This window comes from Myripristis murdjan, chromosome 14, assembly GCF_902150065.1.
Source record: "Myripristis murdjan chromosome 14, fMyrMur1.1, whole genome shotgun sequence".
Lineage (NCBI taxonomy): Eukaryota > Metazoa > Chordata > Actinopteri > Holocentriformes > Holocentridae > Myripristis > Myripristis murdjan.
This window is the reverse complement of record NC_043993.1, coordinates 9,240,967-9,265,966: the sequence shown is the minus strand read 5'-3', so window position 1 is coordinate 9,265,966 and position 25,000 is coordinate 9,240,967. Positions and strand designations below refer to the sequence as shown.

Sequence of the window (25,000 nt, the reverse complement as noted above, 5' to 3'; positions counted from 1 at the left end):
ATATGACATATAGTGTAACTAGATGATTCTTTGCATTGACATCCCTACAGCATACCTAAACTTAACCTTAACCTTAACCTAATCCTAACCTTATCCACTGACTTTAAAAAACTGTCCCTGAAAGTAGTCAGAAACGGACCTACACACACAAAACCTTCCATTCCACCGTTCCTCTTCCACACATTGCATCAACAACACTCTGCTACCCATACTTTGAAAAAACAAAACAAAACAAAACAAAGAAAAACAAAAGATTATATGAGTATATGAAGAGATGCTTGTCTAATTTTACAAAAATAGATTAAAAACATGTATTTGAACAGATAGATTGCATCAAAGGTGACCTATGCAAAACTGCAGGGGATTTATTTAATCATACATCATCAGCCCAACTCACTGATAATTTCTTTGTGTCATTACATGTTTCTTGCCAGTTGAGTCAAAATGACCCTCACTTTGCGTAGTAGTATATAATATATAAGATATAATTAACTAAATATATCCCAACATATATGTGAAACGCATTTATGCAATATGGCTGTTCCTGTGTCTCTGTGCTCTCCTGTGGGAGTGACTCAGCTGTGAGCTGGGGTGACTCACTGGGACCCGGGGGAGTGGACGGCCAGTGGAGTAGACATCCAAGGCACGCAACCATGGCCCCTCAGCCCTGGGGGTTTTGGGGGATAGGGGGGTAGGAGGGTGGGGGTTCCAGCTCTCTGACTAGACAGGCCTGATGCTGGAGCGACGCTGCCCCAGGGAGCCGGGGCAGGGCCAGTCACATGGCGGAGAGAGGTAAAGTCAAGGGCAACATGGTCCAAAGTGTGCTTAAAAAGCTCCTGCCATTCATATGCATACTGATATGCACGCACACACACACAAAAAAAGAAGAAAAAAAAGAGGCAGTATATCATTATTTTCATTTTAGCAAATGCATTCTTGGAATTCTTTATTACATAATCTAATACTGAACCATGATGTGATTATTCATATGGATATTCTGTATGTGTCCATAATATATGTTACAGCCTGGACTGAAATTCAAATTTCTTGCCACACTGTGAAGATGGTACCACGTGTGTCTTTGCAGTTGCTCTGAAGTAATAACAAATGAGAGAGTTGAGGAGGCCATGCCTGGCCAGTGCCACTCTGCATCCAAAGGCAATGACTGTCAATTAGTTCAACACAATGTGCTTAGCTCACGGCTAGGGCTGTACTCGCTGGTTTGTGTTTTGGAGTTGCAAACAACGCTAACAAGCTGCGTTCAAAACAACTTTAATGCCAAAACTTTCTTTTTCCCCGCCGCGTAACAAATGTCTGATGAAGTGAAATTGAAAACAGACCAAAATTTAAAATGTCACAGCATCACTTCAAGGAAATACCTGACAGCCTCTTGTCTCTGTGCAGCCATCCCCTGAACCGAGCCCAGACCTGACAGATCGGCCCATCTCCCCAGTTGATAGATTGGGAAAGGCAGCTGCCGAAGGTAACTACTACAGCGGGTGTTTGTATGTTTGCGTGTGTTTGTGTGTGTGTGTGTGCACATAAAGTTAACTTAAGTCTCCCTGTCACAGCATGTTTTCCTCTCTCAAACACCTTCCGTCTCAGTGCTTACGCATATGTATGTTTATAGGTCGAGTTTGTATTCTGTGCCTGTGAATTTGGAAAGGATGTGTGTGTTTGTACGTATGCATGTGTGTGTGTGTCTGTGTGTGTGTATAGGCATACATGCATACAAATGTGTGTGTGTGTGTGTGTGTGTGTGTGTGTCGTGAGATGTATCATCAGCTCTCTAATGTCTCACTGTCACAGCATGTTTGATTCTCTCTAACACTTTCCATCCTGGAACAAGGTGATGCGGCTGTGTTACGGGGGGGTTGGGGGATGTGTATAACATTGTGTCACTCCTGTCTGCACGCTCCATCAATCCTGTCAAAGCTCATTGCCACAGTTTGTCTGGAAACCAAACTGTGAAACAGGCTTGGTAATGGTATTGGCTTGACTTATCAGGCTTTGATTATCTCTGATACTCACTCTATGCTGAGCAAGAAATGATGTTCGGGCTCTGGGCCTCAGGCTTCACTCAGTCTCGTTTCGTTACTCATACATTTCAATGAGACATGAATATTAGTAAGACAACAAAACAGACTGCGGCAGTGCAGGACACCAGGTAAACGTGCTACCTGCCACCTTATTGAGAGAGTAGATGAAATGAAATTACAGAACAGGATGCTGCTCCACGGGGAGGCAGGTGATAGTGAGAAAGCTACCTTCACTTCAAGGAAAGTGCTCCGCAGAAAAAGAAGTGAAAAGCAGTTATCGGTGAAGGTCAAACTGTCTTTTTTCAAAGCTACTAAAGAGATGTTTCCTTTAGGAATATAAAAGTGGTTTCCAAATAAGAACTGTGTTTCCAAACTTTTCTAGGCTGTTTTAATCAACATTAGCCAGACTATACTCTTATCTGTGGAGTAACCCAAAGCGATGGAGTGTTCTAATTTCATAGATTTAGTCACAGTGAAGAAGTCAGTCAGTCTGAGAGATTAGAGATTAAAACATCTTTACACCTGCAGCTCTCTGTCGCTGCAGGACCAGCATACTAATAAGGACAGGATCAGAGGAGATGCATGGGGGTCCATGAAGCTCTGAGCTGTAGGAAAGGGGTGGGGAATGGGGATTATTCACTATAAAGGAACTTGAATGACTTTCACAAAGTTTCTAAGTACTTTGCTAATAATCAGAAATAGCACAATAGTTAGCTGATATGATATTTTATTCTCAGAGCTTGTATGGGCTATGTTTTTCTAAATTTTATTTCTATTTTACTATTCCCTCTCAATAGATCAAGTGTGAGATAGTAAAGTGGATGGTGATTTTGTTTAGCTTAATATAAAATGAACTGCGACTCAACTTTCTGATGTCACTCTTCTAACATATATTTTTTAACGGTTTTACATTCTTGAAGTGTCAACCAACTCAGCAAGTGGCACCCTGCACCCCAGATCCCTGTCAGGTCAAATTAAGTGCTAACTAAAACGCTAACTCAATTTCAGTTGACACTGAACTGAAGTGAGTGTTCCATTTCACTGAATATGAATTGATAGTATGCAGGAGACCTAAAGTGCATCTGCCACTCGGCTGTCACTATCGCTATGATATAAATACATATGAACAAAACACCGTGAAATCCTATTTAAAGTTGGTCACAGCCAGGCAATCATTCATCCATGATCTATATAGTGTAATTAAAATTGTGCATGTTTGGCATGCAAATGCGAGAAATAAAGTGTGGTGAAAAGTCCACTCTTCTGTCTCTCGCTCCCCAGTGCTGTCCGGGGTAGAGAGTTACAGCTGAGGCTTTCATGGCAGAGTTGTCACCCAGACAGACCTGATTTTGCCTGTGAGAGGGTGGAGACTTTAAACCAAGAACCGTCTGAAAAACTTTGCTTCCATCTCATACTGTGTCATGGAGCACTATACGTACAAAGTAGTCCAGCTTATAAATATATAAAAACACTACCCAGCAAGCATGTTACAGTTAAACCCATGGTACTAGTCTATGTGTATGCTTGTGTTATGGTGGCACTGTGTGATTCTCACCAGTTTGGAGGTTGAGGTAAGATACAGCACATTAAACTTGAGTTTAATTTGTTGGGAAACTGACTCGCTGACTGAAACTGACAGACCAAATGGCAATAGGATATAAAATCAGAAAACCAACAGATGCCTCAACAGATGCAACCAACAATTCATACATTAGAATGTTTGAGAGAATGATGAAGGAAAAGTATTCCAAACAAAAAGGAAAAAAAAAAAAAAAAAAAAAACATGGTTTATATCATTGTTAGATTGTACTGAAGCAAGAAAGAAAGAAAGAAAGAAAGAAAGAAAGAAAGAAAGAAAGAAAGAAAAGCCAGAGGGTGGCAACTTGAAGTCAGTTGTTGTTGAATCATTTGGAAGCTTTGTACAATACAGTGGTTTGGCTGTTGGCATAAAGTGTGCCCAAGTTGTTCTGTGTTGCACCTCTGTGGGCTGACGTGAGGACGGAGGGTGCTGAGTATAAATCAAGACAAGTCAAGATTATTTATAAAGCCCTTCATCACAAATATGTCTCAAAGGATTGAGTACTGTAGAGAACTTGGGGGTTGTTATCCAGGATGGTGTTCAATTTCGCCCTCATTCTCCCCTGTGCTGTGGCCTCCAGGGGGGCACAGACTCCACCCAGCAGCAAAACCAGCCTTTGCACCACATTTTTTTTTTTTTGTTTTGTTTTGTTTTGTCTTGCCTACCTCCCTCACCTTGATGCCGGCTCTGCAGCACTAATGCAGCAATAATGGACAGTGCTCAAGCCAGAAAAATGGTCTCCTCCTCCTTCCTCCCTGCCTCCTTCTGGCAGAAAGATTAATTATTCCAAAGTACTCATGGCTAAATAATAACAGCAATATATATATATAAAAAAAACAAAAAACAATAATAAGATTAATAAGGTCAAATTAGAGATGTGGCTCACCCCCTGGGCCAATGATGCTAGTGTGTTATTAAAAAATAAATAAATAAATACCTGTAATAAATGAGTCTATACTGATATTCTGATATATTTTTGAAACTGGCCAGTTCAATGAAATTGAATTAATGCATATTTTCTAGGAATTTATCATACCCATAATAAAACAGATATCAGCAAATAAGCAGTTACTATAAGCATGTCTCTCTCTCTCTCTCTCTCCTCTCTCTCTCTCTCTCTCTCTCTCTCTCTCTCTCTCTCTCTCTCTCTCTCTCTCTCTCTGTGTGTGTGTGTGTGTGTGTGTGTGTGTGTGTGTGTGTGTGTGTGTGTGTGTGTGTGTGTGCCGGTCCAATTCTACATGTTGAAATTTGGCTGTTTAACCTTTGCATTGGGCTGTGTCCAGATCATTCTGAGAAATTAGGGAGCTGCCACTGCTCTGATGAAAGGTCTGATGATATTTTTGATCGTGAAATAGTGCAGTTTTTACTTAATGGCATAAATGACTGGGGCCATTAGAACAGAGTGCATTTTTTTCAATATTGAAAAGGGCCAAAGGAGACATAGTTTTCCTAGTAGTTAAACTAAGCTTTCAGGGCAGCTGTTTGCAAAAGTGATGCGGTGCAGTTGACCACTTGACTCCAGAGGAACTGGAGTTCAAAGGGGCAATGGGTAAATTTTGCTTTTGCTGTATTGTTTTGTTGTGATGTATTCGTTGTATGCACCCAGGACTCCCTGGAGGAACACTATATTTTTACTGAGTGGATTATCATGGTGAAATGAAGAAGATGATGATAAAGTTGATGAGGTTTTAGCGTCATCCCGGGTGATTGCCAGCACTAACTCTGTACAGGCCAGCTGTCACTCTAAATTGGGATTGGACGGGAATTTACAAGCAGGGAATGAGGATCTCTCCTGCTAACATGTTTTTTTCTCTCTTTTTTCTCTGATTTCGCCTGTTTAGCCCACCCTTTCTTTGTGCCTATACTGAATAAATCTCAAAAGCTTGCAATAAACAGATGTAAACACTCTGCTAAGCCCGTCAAATTGGCCAAGAGACAACTGGTTGCATTTGACAGGGCTAAGTGCTAGTGGTGAAACAGCCCATATTTATCCTCTTGGCTCTAGGTGACCAATTGCAGATGACCTTGTTTGTCAGTTGTTGGATGTTTTCAACAAGCACCTAAAGGGTAAACATTCAACTTCAAAATAAGAAACTTGCTGATGCCATTAGTACCAGAGAGAAAGTACAATGTGTGCTTCCAGTTATCAGCTTCACTTGCTGCGAAAGTGCAAATAATATTTCTAATAATATTAGCAGTAGCACTGGTCATATTTCCTCCCAGACTCAGTGTTTGAAAGCAGTTATGTGGTGCAAAAGCATATTTTCCAATTATTGACAGCCTTAATAAGCCAAAATATACAGTAATCAGTAAACAAAGTATATAGTAACGCCATTATTTTTATCCATTAATAAACTGTCAGTGAAGTAGGGATACTGCATGTAATTGAACATTATAGGTGCAATAAATTACTTAAATAGTTTTTTTTGTGTCAGTCAGGATGTCATGAATACATTTTAAAAAGTTTTCCCAAGCTTCAGCATGGTAAGGTGAAAAGTAAGACGTAGCTTTAGAGAAGACTATGGGGAGTCAAGATTTTTCTGCAACAAGCATCAAGGGTCATTGAACTTTTGTTTTTCACAGAGTGCAGCACTTCCTGTTAAATGTACCTTGTCTTTAACAGGGCATCATGCAAGGCTCGCATAACTGCATTGGAAAAGAAGAGGGAAAGAACTGGGGCAGAACTATGGCAAAGATGGATGTCAAGAAAAAGTCATTGTGTGGGTCAGATTTGTGCAAAGCCAATTAAAAAAAAAAAAAAAAAAAAAGAAAAAAGAAATCTAACTGTGTAATTCTTACTCTCAAATAGGTGTGTAATGCACTTGAAACAAAACAGCCACCCTTTGCCGTGGAGCCAATGCTGATGTGCAATTCTAATAATTTCCATGGCATTTTCAAAAGTGCATGTGCATCCAATCTGCATAAAGTGATTTTGATTCTCTTTAACCCAAGTCGCCAATTAGCAGCTAAAATAAAAAAGGCTTTAAGAACCTGAGAAAACCTCTGATACACCAAGCTCATAAATAATACCTACCACCACCACTACAGACCACAGCTAGTACTACTACAATGGTGCCTACATCTTGTACTACTACTTATAATATTAATAAGAAGAAGCAGAATAATATGTTTTGTTTGTATTAACACTTTTCATTTCACTTAAAACATGAAATTGCAAGAGGTGAGATAAAAAATAAATAACGTAGCAACACTGAGAAAACAGTAAAAATAATGAGATCAAAACAAAACAAAATAAAACAAACAAAAAAAACTTAAACTAGGTTACTCTAATATGCTAAGATAAGTTACAGGGGAGGTCAAGACGTGTTTGATGCTGATATGTTATGACATGCAAATAAATAAATAGATAAATAAGAGATAAGATGAGAGAAAATTACATCTATCAAAACTGAACACGTGTAATAAACAGCGATATACATTAACACATGATGCTTGGGGATCTGTCATTACCAAGAATCCCTGCTGAGCTGACTGGTGAAGGCTGTGGGCTCATGCAGATATAAGAGTAAAGCTGGGTGGAAAATTAAAAGCACAAAATGTCAGTGATCTCTACAGGCATTAACGTCTCTGCTAATTACTGAAGTTGAAAAATCAAACCTCATCTTGACTGTCCTTCGCTTCCTATCGGTCCCCCTATCAGTCCTCTTTGGCCTTTCGAAAACGGAGATATTAAACTTCATTATGGGATGTGGGACTTCAGAGTGGGACAGCACTCTAGCAGTTGGGGGTCTAGTCTATTCAGTGAGAAGCTTTCACATACGGAGCTTACAACTGAAAAAAATACATTTTTTCTGTTTTCATAATAATTAAAAATGACAGAAATCGATGCCTCTGTACACTTGAGTGTGTGTGTGTGTGTGTGTGTGTGTGTATGTGTGTGTGTGCATGCAGGCTCAGTAGTCCCAGTGCATTTTGGTCTTTGCCTGTGGCGATTGTGGATCGGAGTATCTTGACAGTAAGCCCTGGTAATTAATCTCTGTTTGTACAGAGTGACTTGGCTAAAGGAAGATGTTACACAACCATCCCTCTGTTGCCCTGCTCACACTGTTACTGAGCCCAAGCAGATTACATTTGAGCTGCTAATGAGGGGTGTAGGATACGAAGCAGAAACATGCACATGGAGATAAACTCATGACACAGACCCGGGATGACACACACACTGGCTATCAGAAGCGTTCACATGTAGTGGGAAATAAGCGACTGACCCACACACAGGGACAGCGTTCCCGTGTTGGTCACTCAAATAAGTGCTCCGAAGTTTAATAAGTGACAGCTCAAGGGGAGGAGTCTAAATGAGTGTGAAAGGTCAGATTATTTTATGGCTGACATTTTAAAATGCGCATCATAGATAGAACAGTTCAAAAGTCCTTAAATGTCAACACTAATGAGGGCTACAGCATATTGATGTGACAAGGTGATATTTTCAGTATCATGATAGCACCCGCACATGGTTGGATTTGAAAGAGGTCGCTTTCAAAGGCATCATTCAAAGCATATATTTCCATGGCTTTTATGTATATTAATTGATTAACAGGACAGTATGAATGAACTTGTCCATTTGCTAAATTTTGATGGATTTTCAGTTCACTTCAATGTGGCTTAAATTTAGCCAAAGAGCCATTTAGTTTACCTCATGGTCATATTATGTTAATTGACATTTTATTTACTTACCATAGCATGAGTCAACATGTGTCCTCTCTACATGAACTTCCCTCTTAATTCTCAATACGCTTGCTGAGTCAATCATCTTCGTTTTGTTGTATAACCGGCAGGGTTTCGTGATCTCATTAAACACAGCGCCTATGCACTGTAGGTTAATAAAGTATTACCCTTACCAGGCGTGCAGTTATATATAACTTGCTAAGCTTTACATTAGTTTTGCTCTAATCTGTAAGGGGAAAAAAAGTGCTGGAGAGTGATTCTGTAAATACATGGGAACTTGCAAATAATCCAGTGGTAATCACACAGATCAGTGTTGCTGGGTTCAAAGTATGTGCCTTCTCAACTTGGCAATCCAACCCAAGTTGTACTTTAGTAAACTACAAAAATCTTCTGTGCAAGTAGTTTATTTATGTGACAGACTAACTATATGTTTGTATGCTCATAGCTTTGCTTCAACCAAGTGTAGGAAGCACTATATTACAATTCCATTACATTACAATTGTGTCTCCTTCAAGCTCGGGTTCTCTACCAGAGGTCCGAGAGCCTGGGGGTTCTGCACAGTATCTTAGCTGTTCTGAGGATGGCGCTCTTCTGGACGGGGATCTCAGATGTTGTTCCTGGAATCTGCTAGAGCCACTTTCCCAGTTTGGGGGTCACAGCCCCGAAAGCTCCGTATATGTGGAGCGCCATATGCATATAACCAGTGGACTGCATTTGGAGATTAACTTTAAGCTAAATCTGGTGCAATACATCAAATGAAACCTGCATGTTTTAATATTGTACATGGCCTTGTACAAATAACTTAACTGATCACTAAAACACACACACACACACACACACACACACACACACACACACACACAGAAAAAGAAAACCAACCCCTGTTCATTTTGAGGGTGAGAAAAAAAAAAAAAAAAAAGGTCACATAGTGGTTATTGCTCACTAATCTTCCAATAGCTGTTTTTTAAACAATATCTTCATTTTGCTGATACCACTGTTAACAGTCCATAGGCAATATTGATTCTATGTTAACAGGCATTTTGGGAGAATATGTTCACGTTCTTGATACCTCATTTTTGGGCTGAATCTCTGCTGCCTCAGAGATGAATCACCTCACATGTTGAAGAACATGGCAAAAGGAGCATGGGGGTGAACTCCTCAAAAGTTAGTCATGTGCAGACTGCATTATTCATACAGGACTCCTTGTACTCCATGCTCCGCTCTCGCTGAAGAGCTTGTACCTCAGCTGATGAAAGGGCTAGCTGTGACGGCATGGTGCTGTGGTACACTGCAGGCAGTTGTGTAATGATCAGAGCGATTCGCTGGCTGTCCTCAGCAGCTGCCACCCTGCCCAGTGGAGGGAGAGGTGCCAGAGCAGGGGTCCATCAGCCAACTGCTGCTCTGTAGAAACTATACTTTCCTGGTATGCACTAAGCCGCTGCACCAGACCAGAGCAGATCAGACCATGCTATTCCCGCAATTACTGACCCATCAAATGAAAATACTGTTCTGGCAAAGAGTTATATCATACCTTAAATTAATGTGATGGGCTCGTTTCCAAAAAAAAAAGCATTTTAGCAGGATAATCATCTTTTCCCATTTGCTTATTGAAGACTCAGATGCTCTTATTCTCCAGTGCTTATGCTACAGCTTATTATCTTTTTTTGACTGTCAGATATAATCGGTATTTATATGAAATATTGATAAAATGTATTTATATTCAATACTGACAGAAGTTACTCTACATGAAATTCGTCCTCAGGGGCACCACCCTTCGGAGAGGGAAATTTGACAGCCATTTTCTTCATTCAGTCTCATCATATAAACTTAACCATCAGTTTGACTGATGATTAACTTAATAACTGCATCTAAAATTACTACATCAATAGCTAGTAAATATTAAAGGATCTTTTTTCCACATTAAAGTGCCCTGCAAAAAAATCTCCATCTTGACAAGTAATTTAGTGAAAAGTCTTAAAATCAAAATCATTTCATGTTTTACAAGAAAAAAAAAAAATAATAATAATAATAAAAAAAAATCTGCTATCCTAGGGTCAAATATAAATTTGTTGAAACAAGGCAGCATAGTGCCAATCAGCCCATTACTATTGAGAAAATTTCACTTTATTCAAGAAATACCTGAGGCTAAACCAGTGGCAGACAAAGCCCAGTTAAAAATAGGGGGGAACATCTGCCATGAACATGGCTTTACCAATGCTCAGTGCAGTGCAGCAGCACAAGGCTAACTGCTATTTTAGAGACAGTTCATCAGGATGAATGACAAGCGTCAGGGTGTGAACTTCACCAGCTGAGTGGGAAGACAGCAGGATTAAATTATATGAAATTATATATATATATATATATATATATATATATATATATATATATATATAGTATATACCTTGCTTATTCAAGGAGAAATGCATATTACAGGTTTAAATGTCTTTGAATATCGAGAATATCTAGTGTAAATCTATACTTATTTTCAATCACTGCTGTGACGCTTGCTATCCATGTCAGCACCTTTATTTGGAGTGAATGTCTTAAATTACAAGCTTAGCTGAGAAAATGTATTCAGACCAGCACTCTAATACAGCCAGTCACAGTGATCTTAATCAGGGACATAGATGAGGGTCAACCCACCTAAAGTCAGTTTACACACCTTTTATATTCACAGCAGCAAATCAAGCTGATGTAAATTAGACTTTTAATGAAATGATTACAGTGTGGAGTTTAGTTTCTTTTCTCTTTTTTATTCACAACTACATCACTGATTCTCACAGATCAAACTCTCCTCTTCCTCACGCTCAGACAGCGCTACAGCCTCGAGAGCTTGACATGCAAGTCTGGCTTGAACTCGGAGTTGCTGCTCACAGCTGTATCATGTGGAATTCGCTAAACAGTGGAGGCCATTTTTGCAGTGAAGCAAGAGCTCAGCTGGCCCGGTGGGTACCCTGAAACAAACGGCTAGGTCTGGGGATTTTAAGGCCGAGTCTCCCACTTTTTTTCCACCTCAGTTGGGACAGCTGTTGTGAAATCTGGATCCTGGTGTTTCACTTTGTGGTTCATAACTCAAGAGTTAAATCAAATCCAACAAAAGGCAAACTGCATCGTGCCACTTCAGGCATTTTGACAATCAGAATTATGCAACGGTGGAGCCATATAAAATGAAAACCGTTGTTGATGAATACCATTTTCTTTACTTGTGGTGCTTAAAGACAGTTTAAATGTTAGCTTTACCTTTGGCAGGATTTCTTCCCTCACTCTCTTCGATGTTTTAGATCCTTAGGTGCTGAACTAATGTTATAATTTTCCCAAATGTGCAATTTGTTCAAAGAATTTTGTCCTTGACATTAATAATTGTACACATAATCATCACCTAACATGGGCAAACAATGCAATATATACAGAAAATCAGTACACGCTGATAAATGCAACCATTTTATTGTAAAATTCCACAGCTGTGTGCAGTTCCCTTATGAAAAGGATTTTTTTTCTTCAGTACATATATAGTATATTATGCAGACCCTAACAGAATTGATCAGTGCCCCTTTTATACAATACTCAAGAAATATACATAGATGGCAAACAACTAACATATCTATGGGAATCAGATGAAATTTATTTTGTTTTTGGATACCAGTTTCCCAGCTCTGCAATTACAGCGTGGTACATTATTTTGTTTTTCTGCAGTTTGACAAAATACATAACAATAGAAAATATCTACATGTGCTCTTCACATATAGGTTTCATTTATGGGTCCCAAAATAAATAAGATCACTTTCTTCAGATAAATACAGTGCAGTAAATGTCCATGTTGATGCAGGCAAACGACTGAGGCCAGATGGAGTAATGCTTCAATTAGTCCCAATTCCTTGAAATATCCCTCCGTGTCACCGACCCATATTCACTGTGCACACATGGTTATTAACACCGTTCATTTTGACACCCTCCATAATCAGTACCTTTGTTTGCAGTTACAGTGGAGTGTGTGAAAAGATACAAAACAGTAATCATACAAGCTTCAATTATCATGAAAAAAAATACATTAATGTATGTATGTTTTTGCATCACTCTTCAAAGACAAGACATGCTTGACTCTCGACAATACAAAAAAAAAAAAAAAAAAAAAAAAAAAAGCTTCTAATTCACACACACAAGGACAGATTATGTCTGCCTGGATAAACATAATAATTGTCCCTGTGATTTTGCGTCTATACAAAATAATAATAATAATAATAATAGTAATAATAATAATAATAATAATGATAGCATGTGCACCTGTGGATAGGTATCTCAAAAGAAAACTGAGGCTAATGTCTGTTGTACATTTTCTTCAAGAAAAGAAAAGAAAAAAAATCCATTTTTATTTATTTATTTTTTTTACCCACAAAGTAGGCCTGCAGTGTAAGAGAAATCACAAATGATATTACTGTATTTTTTTTTATATTCTTTATCACAGGTGGCAGTTTGGCACTTTTTTTTCACCTCCTACATGTCTTTAAACTACTAAACACTGATGATAACCGATGTACACTGCTACTGACACACCTATTTCCTTCAGGATGTGACAGGTACAGAATGTGCACACAGAAGACAAGTCAAGTTATTACTAAGTGGCAGCTGTGCAACACAAAAGGACCAAACACAATCGGGGAAGAACAGGACGTACAAGCTAATCCGGTAAATGCAGGTGGTGTCGTTGTCACTGGTGCTTTTATAGATGAGACAGTTATAAAATAGCACATAAAAATAAAATTAAAAAAAATAATAATAAAAATAAATAAATAATAATAATAATATCATTAACAGTTGCTTAGACAACCAACCATATTCTTTTTTTTTTTTTTTTTTTTTTTGGTGGCTTGGGAGTATCTTTTTCTCTGAAAACATTTAGGTTTACAGTTTCGAAGCTGCACAGTAGGTAATGTAGCAACTCATTTATTTAACAGATACAACAGTTTGACAGGCTTTTGTGAGACGCTGATTATAACATAGAAAACACAAGATAAATAAGCTCAAGCTCCATTACTACGTCAATGAAAATGTGTCTTTGATATAAATGACAGCATTCTGTGTTTCTTTTTCCGGGGCTATATGAACATAAAATACAATTTCTCTCAATAAAATGAATAAATAAATACCATATATCAATAAATAAATAAATACCCCCCACAATATCCTACATAGTCCAGCATGATACAGTACATCTAAAATATGATGATATACTGTAACAATGCTGAAATTATAAAATATATACCCATTTACAAAATCCCTAGGACTTGACAAGTGTTTCCTTCCATTTGTAGCTTATGTACATAAAACACTGTGATTTACACCTATTCACTGTGAGATTGCAAATCATACTGAAGCACTGTCTCCGTTTGCTGCATACCGGTGTCTATCAAAAGTGTGAGGGGTTATATTTTATGTGTATATCATACACAACATTCATAATTCTTCTGCTCTAGCTGATATGGTGAAACGGTACATTTATTTTTTTATTTCTTCATTTAGCCTTGTATTTAAAGCAAAACTAAATGAAAAGGAGAAAAAAAGAAAGAAGTGAAAACAAAACAAGAGAAGTTAAAGCTAGACAATGAAAATAATAGAAATTCTGCCCAGCCCATTCAATCAGTTTTTGAAAGTCATATCATTTACATTGACATTTTTTTTAAATTATCAAAGAGACAGAAAGAGAGAGCGAAGCTGACACTGAGGCTTATGCATCTGTTCCGGCCACAAGCAGTTTGCTTTTTTACTTGAATGGAGCTCGCGAGTTCATTAATACTTCAGCAGTGAGTACAGTAGTTTTATTTCTCACCTTAATAAAAAAAAAGAAAGAAAAAAAAAGAAAAGGTAGAATAACCCCTGTGGTGCTTCAGGGATTTCAGTGTTTCTCATCGCTGTCTGCGCTGATGTTTCCAATGCAGATGCACTTATCATGTAATTTATAATAAAAGACGACCCAATTATTATTTTTTTAAATGTTTTGTTTAGAAAAGCGAACTTGTTTTTGCCCTGTTTCTCTTGTAAATGCTGACATTATCAAGATTCAACAGCAGTGTGTTATTATGTTAATGATTGCTTTTAACAGCAAATGGAGCAGAGGATGAGAGGTCATTGGAGTCTATCGTGTAAAGCTTATAGCTGAGAGGAGAATTATAAAACAGTTGTCTGGCCTGAAATCCTGGGCTGATCTTCCTACCTGTAGGCAAAGATGATTCTCAACTTAAAAAAGAGAAAAAAGCTGGGCACATTTTTATCATTTTATTTTCCAATTTTCCTAGAAAAAAGAAAAAGAATGTAATTAAATCCTGAATGATAATCAACAGTGCTGTTTTTTTTTTTTTAGTTTCCATAGCCAACAATAGAGGACCATAAAACATGTTGATTTTTGGCCTGAAAGGTGCATGCAATAAATGTAAACCACTATGTAATAGTAAAATATATACAGTGTCTGTACAGTTGACCGTTGATCATAAATAGCATTGTCTAGCTCTCTGACCACACATGAAAAATGCAATGTTTAATTGTGCTAACCTGTGAGCTGAACAAAACCTATCAAAGTGAATCTCCAAACCATATTAATTGTTTAGCATACTAGCTCTATTAAAGTGCTTCAGGTTTTGCTTATTTATCGTGTTAGATGCATTTAAACAATATGATAAATAACACTGTATGAGATGAGGCCATATGTGAATGTCAGTCCAATCACTTTGACAGGTGTCTGATTAGAATAGCATTTTTATTGTCCTGGACTCCTTAGAAAGAAGAGAAGAAAGCAGGTTATTTTTTTAGACCTTCATTGGGGCAAGATTACTTTTGTCTAACAAGATAGGTGTAGAAAGCAATGAACGAAGATCCTATTGAGGAGAAATGAGGAAAAAAAAAACAGCGTCTTGCTAACTCTGAGCACAGTCAGTGTTTTCACTACACATCTGCAAACCCCTTCATGCCAGTTAGTTATGATGCTACAACTTTTGCAATGCCTGCATAAGAAGATAACTAATACTGGAACGAGAAAAGAAAGAAATATCATCATTCAAGAAAAGAGCTAATTGGAATGAAAACATTGTATATTTCAGTGTGTCCCCTCCTTTAAAAATGTCCCATGCTGGAGCAGAATATATAGAATGTAATGAACTGTATGATAAGGCTGGCTACACAGCTGGACCTAGAGATAGAGATAAGAGACCCAGTAGACCAGGTTGAAGAGACCGAATGCAGTGGGGAAGAAGATGCGTGCATATGAGTCTATCTTGGCGATGCGGATGTGCAACCTGCCGTGCCGCCAAGCTCCCGAGCGACAGTCTTCGAAACAACAGAAGAAGCTGGTGCAGTCCTTCCCGTCCAGACACTCGTAGCCGTACTCCTCATCCCTCTCCTGCATGTGTGTGGCGTTGTTCATCTGGATGGCTGTGGCTGAGCGTGGGCGGATGTCTACCGTGGGTGTCTGCTTTTGACAGGACAAAATGACACAGTTAGCCACCAGCGCCCAAGAGATGACACAATAGGGAGGGGACTAATTTAAGCTGCAAATTTTCTCGCACTGTGTTTTTCTCATTAGTTATCAAAATGTAATTTGCACCTTCAAATTGCCAGTGGACCCTTTTAAAGGAAATGTCAAGGAAATACAAATAGGCCCTTAACTAGCATGTGAGATTATAATTGGTGAGGCTTATAGCTGACAATAGGTCAGTCCTCAAGGAACTAATGATGCAAATTACACCTTTGGGTGAAAGCTGGGTTGTAGCTGACATCTGAAGCAATCGCAGGTTTTTTTTTTTTTTTCTTTTTTCTATGCAGTAATCTGTTTGGCTTTATTGCGTAGGCATATGATGCTAGTGCTGGGCAATCCCAATCCATTTTTAATTCTAATGCTGCTGCAACACTTAAAAATGCTGTGAGAAAAATAAAAATGAAGCAAACAGATGATCACAGATCATCTGTTCTAGGAACAGTTTCTTGTTTTTTTTTTTTTTTTACGAATTTTTTTTTATGCCCAGTGACTCAACAAAATGATATAATTTGGGTTTTGCATGAATGTTGTAACAGTTTTGCTGAAAGAAATTCAAGACATGTTGTGTATCTGGCTTATGATGCCGCAGGAGTCTAAGCTTAGACAGTAGCATTTGTTGGCAGGCATACAGCGCACAGCTCAGTATTCTTCCAGCCCACACGTCCTGTCACTGAACAGGTTAAAATACACTTCGTTTTCAAGCTCTGCTCACCGCTGGAGGGCACATGCCTTTCATTTGTGAAGGTTCCTAAAATAGGACAGTGACATCAGCAAGTCTTTGGCTCTGTCATTCTAAAGGGAGACAATTAGTATTCAAATCGGCCATTTTCATCAGCTTTTATCTGGAAATGCCATGCCACCTTTGCTCAAATTGGAATTCTGGCTCTTTGGCAGATTAAATACTTCCCCCTTTGGCAGAAGTAGAAGGCTCCCTGACCTTGCAGATAAACTAGGGTGTCAACCTCAACATTTAGAAATACACAGTGAGTCGAGCATACTCCAAAGGTCAATCTCTAAGAATGCTATATTACCACTTTCATATTAAATAAATGCTGCCAGCTGTCATGTAGGAGGTTCTTAATGTCCTGTCATACCATATAAACAATGAGAACAAAGTTGAAAATGACTGAACTAACACTAAAGATGATTTACAGAATATATTTATGCCAGGTTTTATAAGAATATGAGGAAACACATTAGGCATCAGATTTCTTCTTCTTCTTCTTTTTTTTTTTTTTTTACTTTCCACAACCCTCTAACAGCAGCAGGCTGTGATTTTTCTTCCTCTTTTTCAGCCGCATCTGGGATTTGCATTTATTTAAAATATATTAGCATGGGCATGCTTGCTTAAAATATGAGGTCACAGCTGTTTGGGTTTGAACATAGCATAATTGGCTGTAAACATGCATCCTCATACGAGCTTGAAACACTTGAAACACGTGATTGAACTGTCCAGCACTTCATTCCCTCCAGCTTATTAGTTGCCCAGCACTAGTGCAGGAGGTTTGCTGTCATCCCCTTGAAAACGATACATAACCATGAACAAAAACCAAACCAAAAGAAAACAATAAAAGGAATATGGGTTAGTCTCAGCATTTGTGCTCTAATTAAAGGGTAGTCTGTTAAGTTAATGAGAGGATTAGAGAAGCAGGTTATGTGACTCGGTTCTCAAAGGGGATTGGTTGCACTGGAGGAAGCGCGGTGGAAGCTCAAGCAGAAGGAGCATAAACAGCATCCTGCCGCATGGCCTGGTCAAGCCGGGCTGTGCCGAGCCGGTGTTAGCAAGAAACAACACAGTGGCATTGGTAACTTTAACTGGCTGAAAGCAGACAACCTCTTGAGGGAGACAAAAGGTGGAAACACACAGGATCCTTCCTGGTGGATGCCTTATTTTTTTATTTGAGTTGCAAAATGTTTTCATGTTTTAACATGGTGTTTCCATACTGTAAACAGTTCATTTCAATAATATAACAATAAATACATTTAGTCTTGTGATGGTGTCTCACACTTAAAATCTAACAAATCTACCCTCAATAATATTCATGTGGAACTGTATTTGAAAAGCAGATTATCTTGTCTTAACTTGAGTGTTAGGTTAAATTTAGCTTTTTGCTGGCTCCCGCCCACCCTGTATGCTTTCTGGGTGTTTGGAGATTACTGTGTGTTAATCTGCTGAGCGGACCCACAAACTCTAATTAGACTTAACACAGTGCAGGGGTTGTCTATTTCAGTCTGTTAAGGCTCTGCTGACTCTGTAGGAAGCGTCAGGTTTAGAAGCCCAACAAACACACAGGTATAGATTTACTGGCAAGAAGGAGGGAGAGAAAAAGAAGAGGGAGAAGAAGAAGAAGAAGAAGAAGAAGAAGAAGAAGAAGAAGAAGAAGAAGAAGAAGAAGAAGAAGAAGGAGAGGGAGAAGGAGAGCTGTTGCAGCGGCTACAAGTTCACTGTGGTTACAACAACAGCAGAGAGTGAGACAGGACAGAGGGAGCCAGAGAGAATCCAAACTCGGCCTGGCCTAATACATTCCTCTGGACACGGGACGTGTGGGATGCATATTAGAAATTTAAAAACTGCATAAGTACGTCTGGCTGGCTGCCTCCGCACTGTGCACTGCAGCGAGCCCCCCCCCCCCTTTTTAATATCATTTCTGCCTACTTAGTGATTGAGGAGGGTGTATGGTAAGAATACAGGTATACAGAGAGCAAGTATAGACAGGCGTATCTGCCATATACAACAGATGAAAAGCAGTGAGGTGCTAGGGGCTCAGAGGGCTAAAATGCAGCAGACACATGCAGTCAGTAGAGGGTAACTCAGACACAGGCAATATACCTTTGAGGAAAAGAGCCGGAGGAGCTTTTGTCCAGACATGAAATAAAGAATATGTGGAATTGAAAGAGAGGAACACAAAACAAGCAATAAAATGTAAGAAAAAAAAACCCAAGAAAAGACAAAAAGAAAAAGACAAGAAGACAAATAAACACACAAAGAGAATGTCAAACGTAACCTCAAGTGCTATACTGTCTAACTCAAAATGGAAAGAGAAGAAATACACTGCAGAGAGACATACATATTACAAACAGACACAGGGGAAGATGCATGGTCGGATATATCTCACATGCTTCTTACACCAGGATCACCTTTGAAAAGCTATTACTAATGCAAATATTTGTATTTAGTTATTTATTCAATTATGCATTTATTTATTTGTTTATTTACTCATATATTTAAATATTTATTTATTTATTTATTTTTATGACTACATCAGTAAATCAAAAATCATAACATGATGAGCTCAGTTCTTGTTCTGACATGTTTGCTAAACACACATGATTTATCTCATTTGTATCATATGAAATACTTCATTGTAATTTTACATTAAGTGATAAGCATTTGCTTTATGCAGTACATGTCAACAATACCTGGTGATTCTCATTTATCAAGCATTACGTCCTTGCAAATTCTAGTATGCATACATTTAACAGACTGATTAAATTATCATTTGTTGTTTTCATGCATGATACAGTCTTCAAAAAAAAAAGAAAAAAGAAAAAAAAAAAGAAAAAATAATCAGATCGCAACACTGATATGGGACACCCCTGTAGCATCTTCAGAAGGAGAGTTAGATTACATGGAACTCAAACAGCTTACAGGAAATCAAAGGAACTTTTGAACTTTTTTTTCCCTCGATTTCCTATTATTTTCATATTTTTAACTATTCATGAAGATCAAAAGGATTTCAGTCAAAGACCCCCCCTTTCCTTGCTTACTTCCTCCTTCGTGCCTCTTGGCAGGCCGTGTTGAGAACCTAGAAAAGTCCCTCTGAGAAGGCAAACTGGCATTACACCTTCCACTTCATTATTCATTCATTCATCCACTGAGGCAGTTACTTTAAACCCTGCAGCAAAAACCTTAGTTACTGAAACTAGACTGTTCCACTTCTCCCTAAGTTCCAGCTCAATATTTCAGTCCCAAAATACTACATATCCATATGCAGACAGAGCTATTTAACAATCAGTATGTCTTAAGTAAATCTATGCAAATCTAATCCATAAAACCACCCTCATTTAGTCAAACAAGGACTTGAGCTGCCCTACAACCTTTTAAAATCCATAACCTGTATTTATGTATCACTAGCTTCAATAACATTTTTCACACTTGTGGATTTCAGAGAAGAATTTGCACTGATTCCCCACCAAATTCGTCAGTTCTGGAGCTGCACACCAAATCAAATGCTCTCTTGTATCTAGTTGTGTAGGGGAAACCTGCTCCTCTTGTATTCATGTTTTTGAGGGGTCATGGCTCTTCATTCAAGCTCCTGCCATGATGCTATGTGGGATTCAAGGTTCCTATAAGATCAGCTCTTGTGTCATGTGACATAGGTCTAAATTACAGCTGTGCCAGATGTGTGGCGGATTACACAAAGGTTCCAGCTGACTGCTTCGCCCATTGACTAACACGAGGTGGTGGGAAGATGCTCCCTTAGGGAAGCTGATCAGTGTCATCACTTTCTCTAAGGCTTATCCCCATGCTGTATCCTGTGAAAACGATCCTTGACCCTTCACCTACATACAGTGGTATAAAAAACATTCCACATTCTAATATAGTCCACTGAAGCTCATCACAAAGTTTTCACATGGTATTTGAATATTCTACCATACATTTTCAGCGGCACTGCCAAAGTAAACAATCTTAGTCAAATACTGAAACTGAGTGAAAATTGGAATTGAGTAAAAAAGCAACAAAACCTTAAAACAGGAAAAAAAGTAATTTTTCATTTAGTTTTAGAAGGACACTCACCGGGTTTTTCTTCTTCTTGTCCTTTTTGGCACTTGGCTTCCTGTTGCTGACAAAGTAGTGCAGTGTGCCGTACTCTATCAGTGCGGCAAAGACGAAGATGAAGCAGACAGAGACAAACAGGTCCATTGCGGTCACATAGGAGACTTTTGGAAGAGATTTCCTGGCAATGGTACTCAGCGTGGTCATGGTCAGCACAGTGGTGATACCTGGCAACAGGACCAGAAAGACAGATTATGCTTGTGTTATATCAATAAGAAAATACCCTTTATGAAAATCTAAGCATTTGCACTATATGTAAAAAAAAAAAGTTTAAACAGAATGTTTCCTGTTAATGTGTCCTATGGACCAGAACCAGAGCTTTCTGAAACTTGATGTTGTTATTCTCTCCTGAATTGCTCTTTGCTTGTTGGTGTGTAAAAATCTCATATGTATGCCTCTTTGGATAAAAACATCTGCCAAATGTGAACTGTAATTGTAATTGTCATATTCTCTGGCTTCTAAGTGCTCCATGTTTTGTTAAGTTTTTTTTCTGTACAAGACACTATCTTATATGCCACAATACCTATTTGATGTTCTGTCTTCAAGATACGCAGATGTTCTCTCTTTTGAATACACAGATGGAATAAAGCCAATGTACCACATTTTTAAATGGATCTCATGATCAAATTCAGTCTGGTGCATCCTGGAGTGGCTGTTTTATGAACCCACTGCATTGCAGAAACAGACTGTCAATGAAAGTCTGATGCTGTAATGAAAGGAATGTGCTGTTGTAGGAGCTCACATTGTTTTCCACTACAGTATAGAAAACCCCATAAGGACCTTGAGCTTAGCACACATAACTTCATGGAAAAGTTGTAGAATTTTTTTTTTTTTTTTTGTTGTTTTATTCAAACACTCGTTTGTCACTAAAGTAGGATATGCTCCTAAAATAAGTTCACACTACTTTAGAAAACTGAAAAAAGGAGCAGAAGAGCAATTTCAGATTCAAGGAAGAGATGTCTATACATTCAAACTAATTTTCACAGAAAATGCTTTGGGTGTTTTTTGGGGTGCTGACATGAATCTTCAAATCATGTAGATGCACTCCTAAATTTTTAAACACAGAAGGACATGTTTTGGGTGGAAAAATATACCACTGCACAGTCACAGATCTTTTAGGTCAAACTGAGGATTAAAGCTAAAGTTTATTTGCATACGTTCCTGTCATGGCCACGGCTGTGCCCCAGTATCTTTCCAAATATTTTCCTCTGCTCCCTGTTTCCCTTGCTTTTCGCTTCTCCCTTGTCTGTCTGTGTGTGTGCTGTGGGCGTGTCTGTCTCTCTTCCTGTCTCTCCCGGCCGCTCGCTTCACTAACACACCTGCCCTGAATTCATCATCACCGCATCTTCCATTCATCAGCCCATCAGCAGTATGAGAAGATCAGGTCTTCACATTCAGTCATCGCCAGATTGATGTTTCAGGTACGCTGGATCATCTTGCCTCCCTGCCTTCCATCGCTCCTGTTTGTCTGCCCACACCATGCTGTCCACATCAGCATCTCCAGGCCACGACTACCTCACAAAACTTCCACGCCACGCCGAGTCTGGCTACAACCTCTCTACAACCTCAAACTCCATTAAACCATCTTTTACTTACCATCTTGCCCTCATTTGAGTCTACTTCAACACAAACAATGACCAGTTTCATTGGGAAACATTTGCTTTTGCGGGAAGTTTGTTGGGGAGTCTTAAACTTTGTGCAGCTACAATGCAGCATCTCTGGAGCTGATAGGGTCATGAACTGGGGACCTCTGCTTGAAATGTGGTCTCTCTACTAAAGTTGTGGGCACACTTGTCTTTTCAGCACAACTTCTGTGATTAGTTGCGCCAGATCAGAACTCAGCTGGGTCTGCAAATGTATGCCCAGACTTGATACTTCCATGCTACCTGCTGGATCGGAGATATTCCTGTGCTTAATTAGATGTATTCCGTTAAATGTGTTGATAAGTGTCTGGATTGTGCCCTCATGCTGTCCACACCTTACTGAGATCTCAAGTCAATGCGAGCCAGGCCACCTCGGCATGCGGTCTGGCTGATTGGATCCAAATGAGAGCAAGATCCAATCTCAGCGTGTACATACTTGACAGTTAATGCATCCTGGCATGACCGGATGACAAAAGTTGTATTGAAGAGACAAATGTAACAGTGGCCTAAGTGAAGATGTTCCTACATAAAGACTACATGTTTTTGATATTATGTTTAGTCTGCTATGAACCCTGCAGTCTTCCTTAGAAATGTCATATGATGTCATCAAAAAATGTGTAGTCTGTATAACATATTATCAAAACTGAGACCAAATGAACCTCTTTGGATTATTATGTGGTCTCCTTAATCCCCAGTCCGCCTGGCTGCCCAGGCAGAATAAAAGCTGTCTAAGTTGAGTCTTGAATGCAGATTCTCAAATGCTGCTCTCAGTTCTTTTCTTTCAAAGAATTGAGTCTGAGACAGACAAAAGGTCTCTTTCACAACACTACAACAATGGATTTTTTTAGACTGCTTCACAGATGGATGCATTATTTAAAGCAACATTTATGAATGAGCTGCTTTTGTAACTAAAACCCTGATTATGTTTCCGTCTCTTCCAACTAGTTTAGTTCAGAAATATTTAAGTGTAAAGCTGAAGGTGTTAAAGTTAATTTACATGTACACAGTTTATGTAGTAACAGATTGTGAATAAAAGGTCCCCACTCAGTGAAAACAAACAATAAAATGATTCAAATGATTAAGTAATAATAATGGCTGATCACTGTTCCAAAGATGGACCAGTGGGATGCTTCGTGGATTAGTGAAGAGATGAAAGGATTACAAACATGGAGAAACATGCTGTTTTACTGCAAACTCTTAGTATTAAGATAACAAATGACCATGAGGGAGGGGAGGCCAACTGTTTTACTGCCCCCTTGATCCACATACTTTCCTGATTTAAGGTTCAGTCGCTGTGGACCACTATACTGACGTATCACATGTCCACCATCTGGTCATTTCTCTCCCCCTCTCTCACCTCTTTTTCTATCGCTGTTTCACATGATAATGTGGATGGAGGCGGGGTGATGGTACATGACGAGGAAATGCGCTGCTAAGTACATTGATACAACAGATTAGCACAACAAACAGACCACTGCTCATCAAGCAATCAACCAACCAACCAACCAACCAGACGGCAATTCTTCCATCAAACAACCACATGGGATACTTATGCAGACGACGATTTGTGTCTAAGTTTAATGTGGAATGAGAGACATCATTGTGCTCCAAGATTAACGCTGCAGTATTGTGAGTGATTTTGATATTCTGCTGGATGGCACTGAAGGATTAAGAATTATGTGATCAGCATTAATCCCCTCCCTAGCCAACCGGCTGAGTGTACCTCCCCCGTTATCTTTCAAAGAGGAAATTAAGATATTTGAGTCTTGGTACAAATTTAGCAGGCAATTAATAGTATTATTATTTCTTTGGAAAATCATGTCCGGGGCTGCAGGAACATGAAATGATTTAACCTCGAATTGAAGAAAACAAAATCACCTATTTTTAGAGGGATTAAAACCTGACAAAATAAAGACAGAGGCAAGGTTGAATAAGGCCTCCTGCCTGCCGGGATTGGTTTACATTCAGTGATGCTCGTTAATGATCACATCGTGAGGACAAGAGGTCAGGATTAAAGCCTGAAGGGCCTAGGGGAAGCTGACTAAGGAATATGTAACTTCATCATGACTGAACCCTGCATCTTCTGAGGATGTCCTCGCAATGCCAAGGGCAAGTTCAAAAGCTCAAAGATTTCCTCGAAATCCTCATGCTTGTCCTCTTTTTTTCATTTCTTGTCCCTTCTTTGCATTCGGTGAAGTGGCCACCTGCATTATTATTGTGCTGAGGCTGCATCTCTGCATCTTCCCTGCTGTATTGCATAATTAATGCCTCATTAAGGCATGCATAAAAACATATGTGCCAGGATAGGCTCTTCTAATCAAGATGGACCAGATTCCTTAGCAGCTGCCCTGTCTCTCAGGAGAAAAGAGGGGCGGGGAAAGGAAGGAAAAGAAGATGAGGAGCAGAGAAGAGAGGAGAAGAGAAGAAAAGAAAAGGGGAGAAAAGAGGAGAGGATAGAGGAGGAAAGGAGGAGATGAAAAATACTTTTTTTTTTCTCAATTTGAGATGGTTTCTGCCCACCACAGGTTTCTTGATGTGTTTCATAGTGAGGAGTAATTAAAGACTGAATGGCTAATGAATCTCTCTGGTATGATCACAGCATATGTGTGTTTGGGTTAGGTGGAGCTATTATGATAATGAATTAAGAAAGGATTTTTCAAGACCTGGTGAGCAGCTGCACTTTAAAGGAAGAGGAAG

General features: G+C 39.0%; 1 protein-coding gene across 4 annotated transcripts in view; it reads right to left on the bottom strand.

Annotated features, from left to right (window-relative positions):
* Positions 1 to 11,729: 11,729 nt before the first annotated feature.
* gabrg2 (gamma-aminobutyric acid type A receptor subunit gamma2) overlaps positions 11,730 to 25,000 on the bottom strand; it is a 60,346-nt gene continuing 47,075 nt past the window's right edge. The window contains exons 8-10 of one of the 4 annotated variants that reach the window (XM_030069617.1): positions 20,622 to 20,827; positions 18,654 to 18,677; positions 11,730 to 15,760 (exon numbers count right to left, since the gene is read on the bottom strand). In XM_030069617.1, the coding sequence (XP_029925477.1) occupies positions 15,479 to 15,760; positions 18,654 to 18,677; positions 20,622 to 20,827 (512 nt within the window). In that variant the 3' untranslated portion in view covers positions 11,730 to 15,478. The remainder of the gene's footprint in view (positions 15,761 to 18,653; positions 18,678 to 20,621; positions 20,828 to 25,000) is intronic. The other 3 variants (XM_030069618.1, XM_030069619.1, XM_030069620.1) reach the window with 3 other exon arrangements.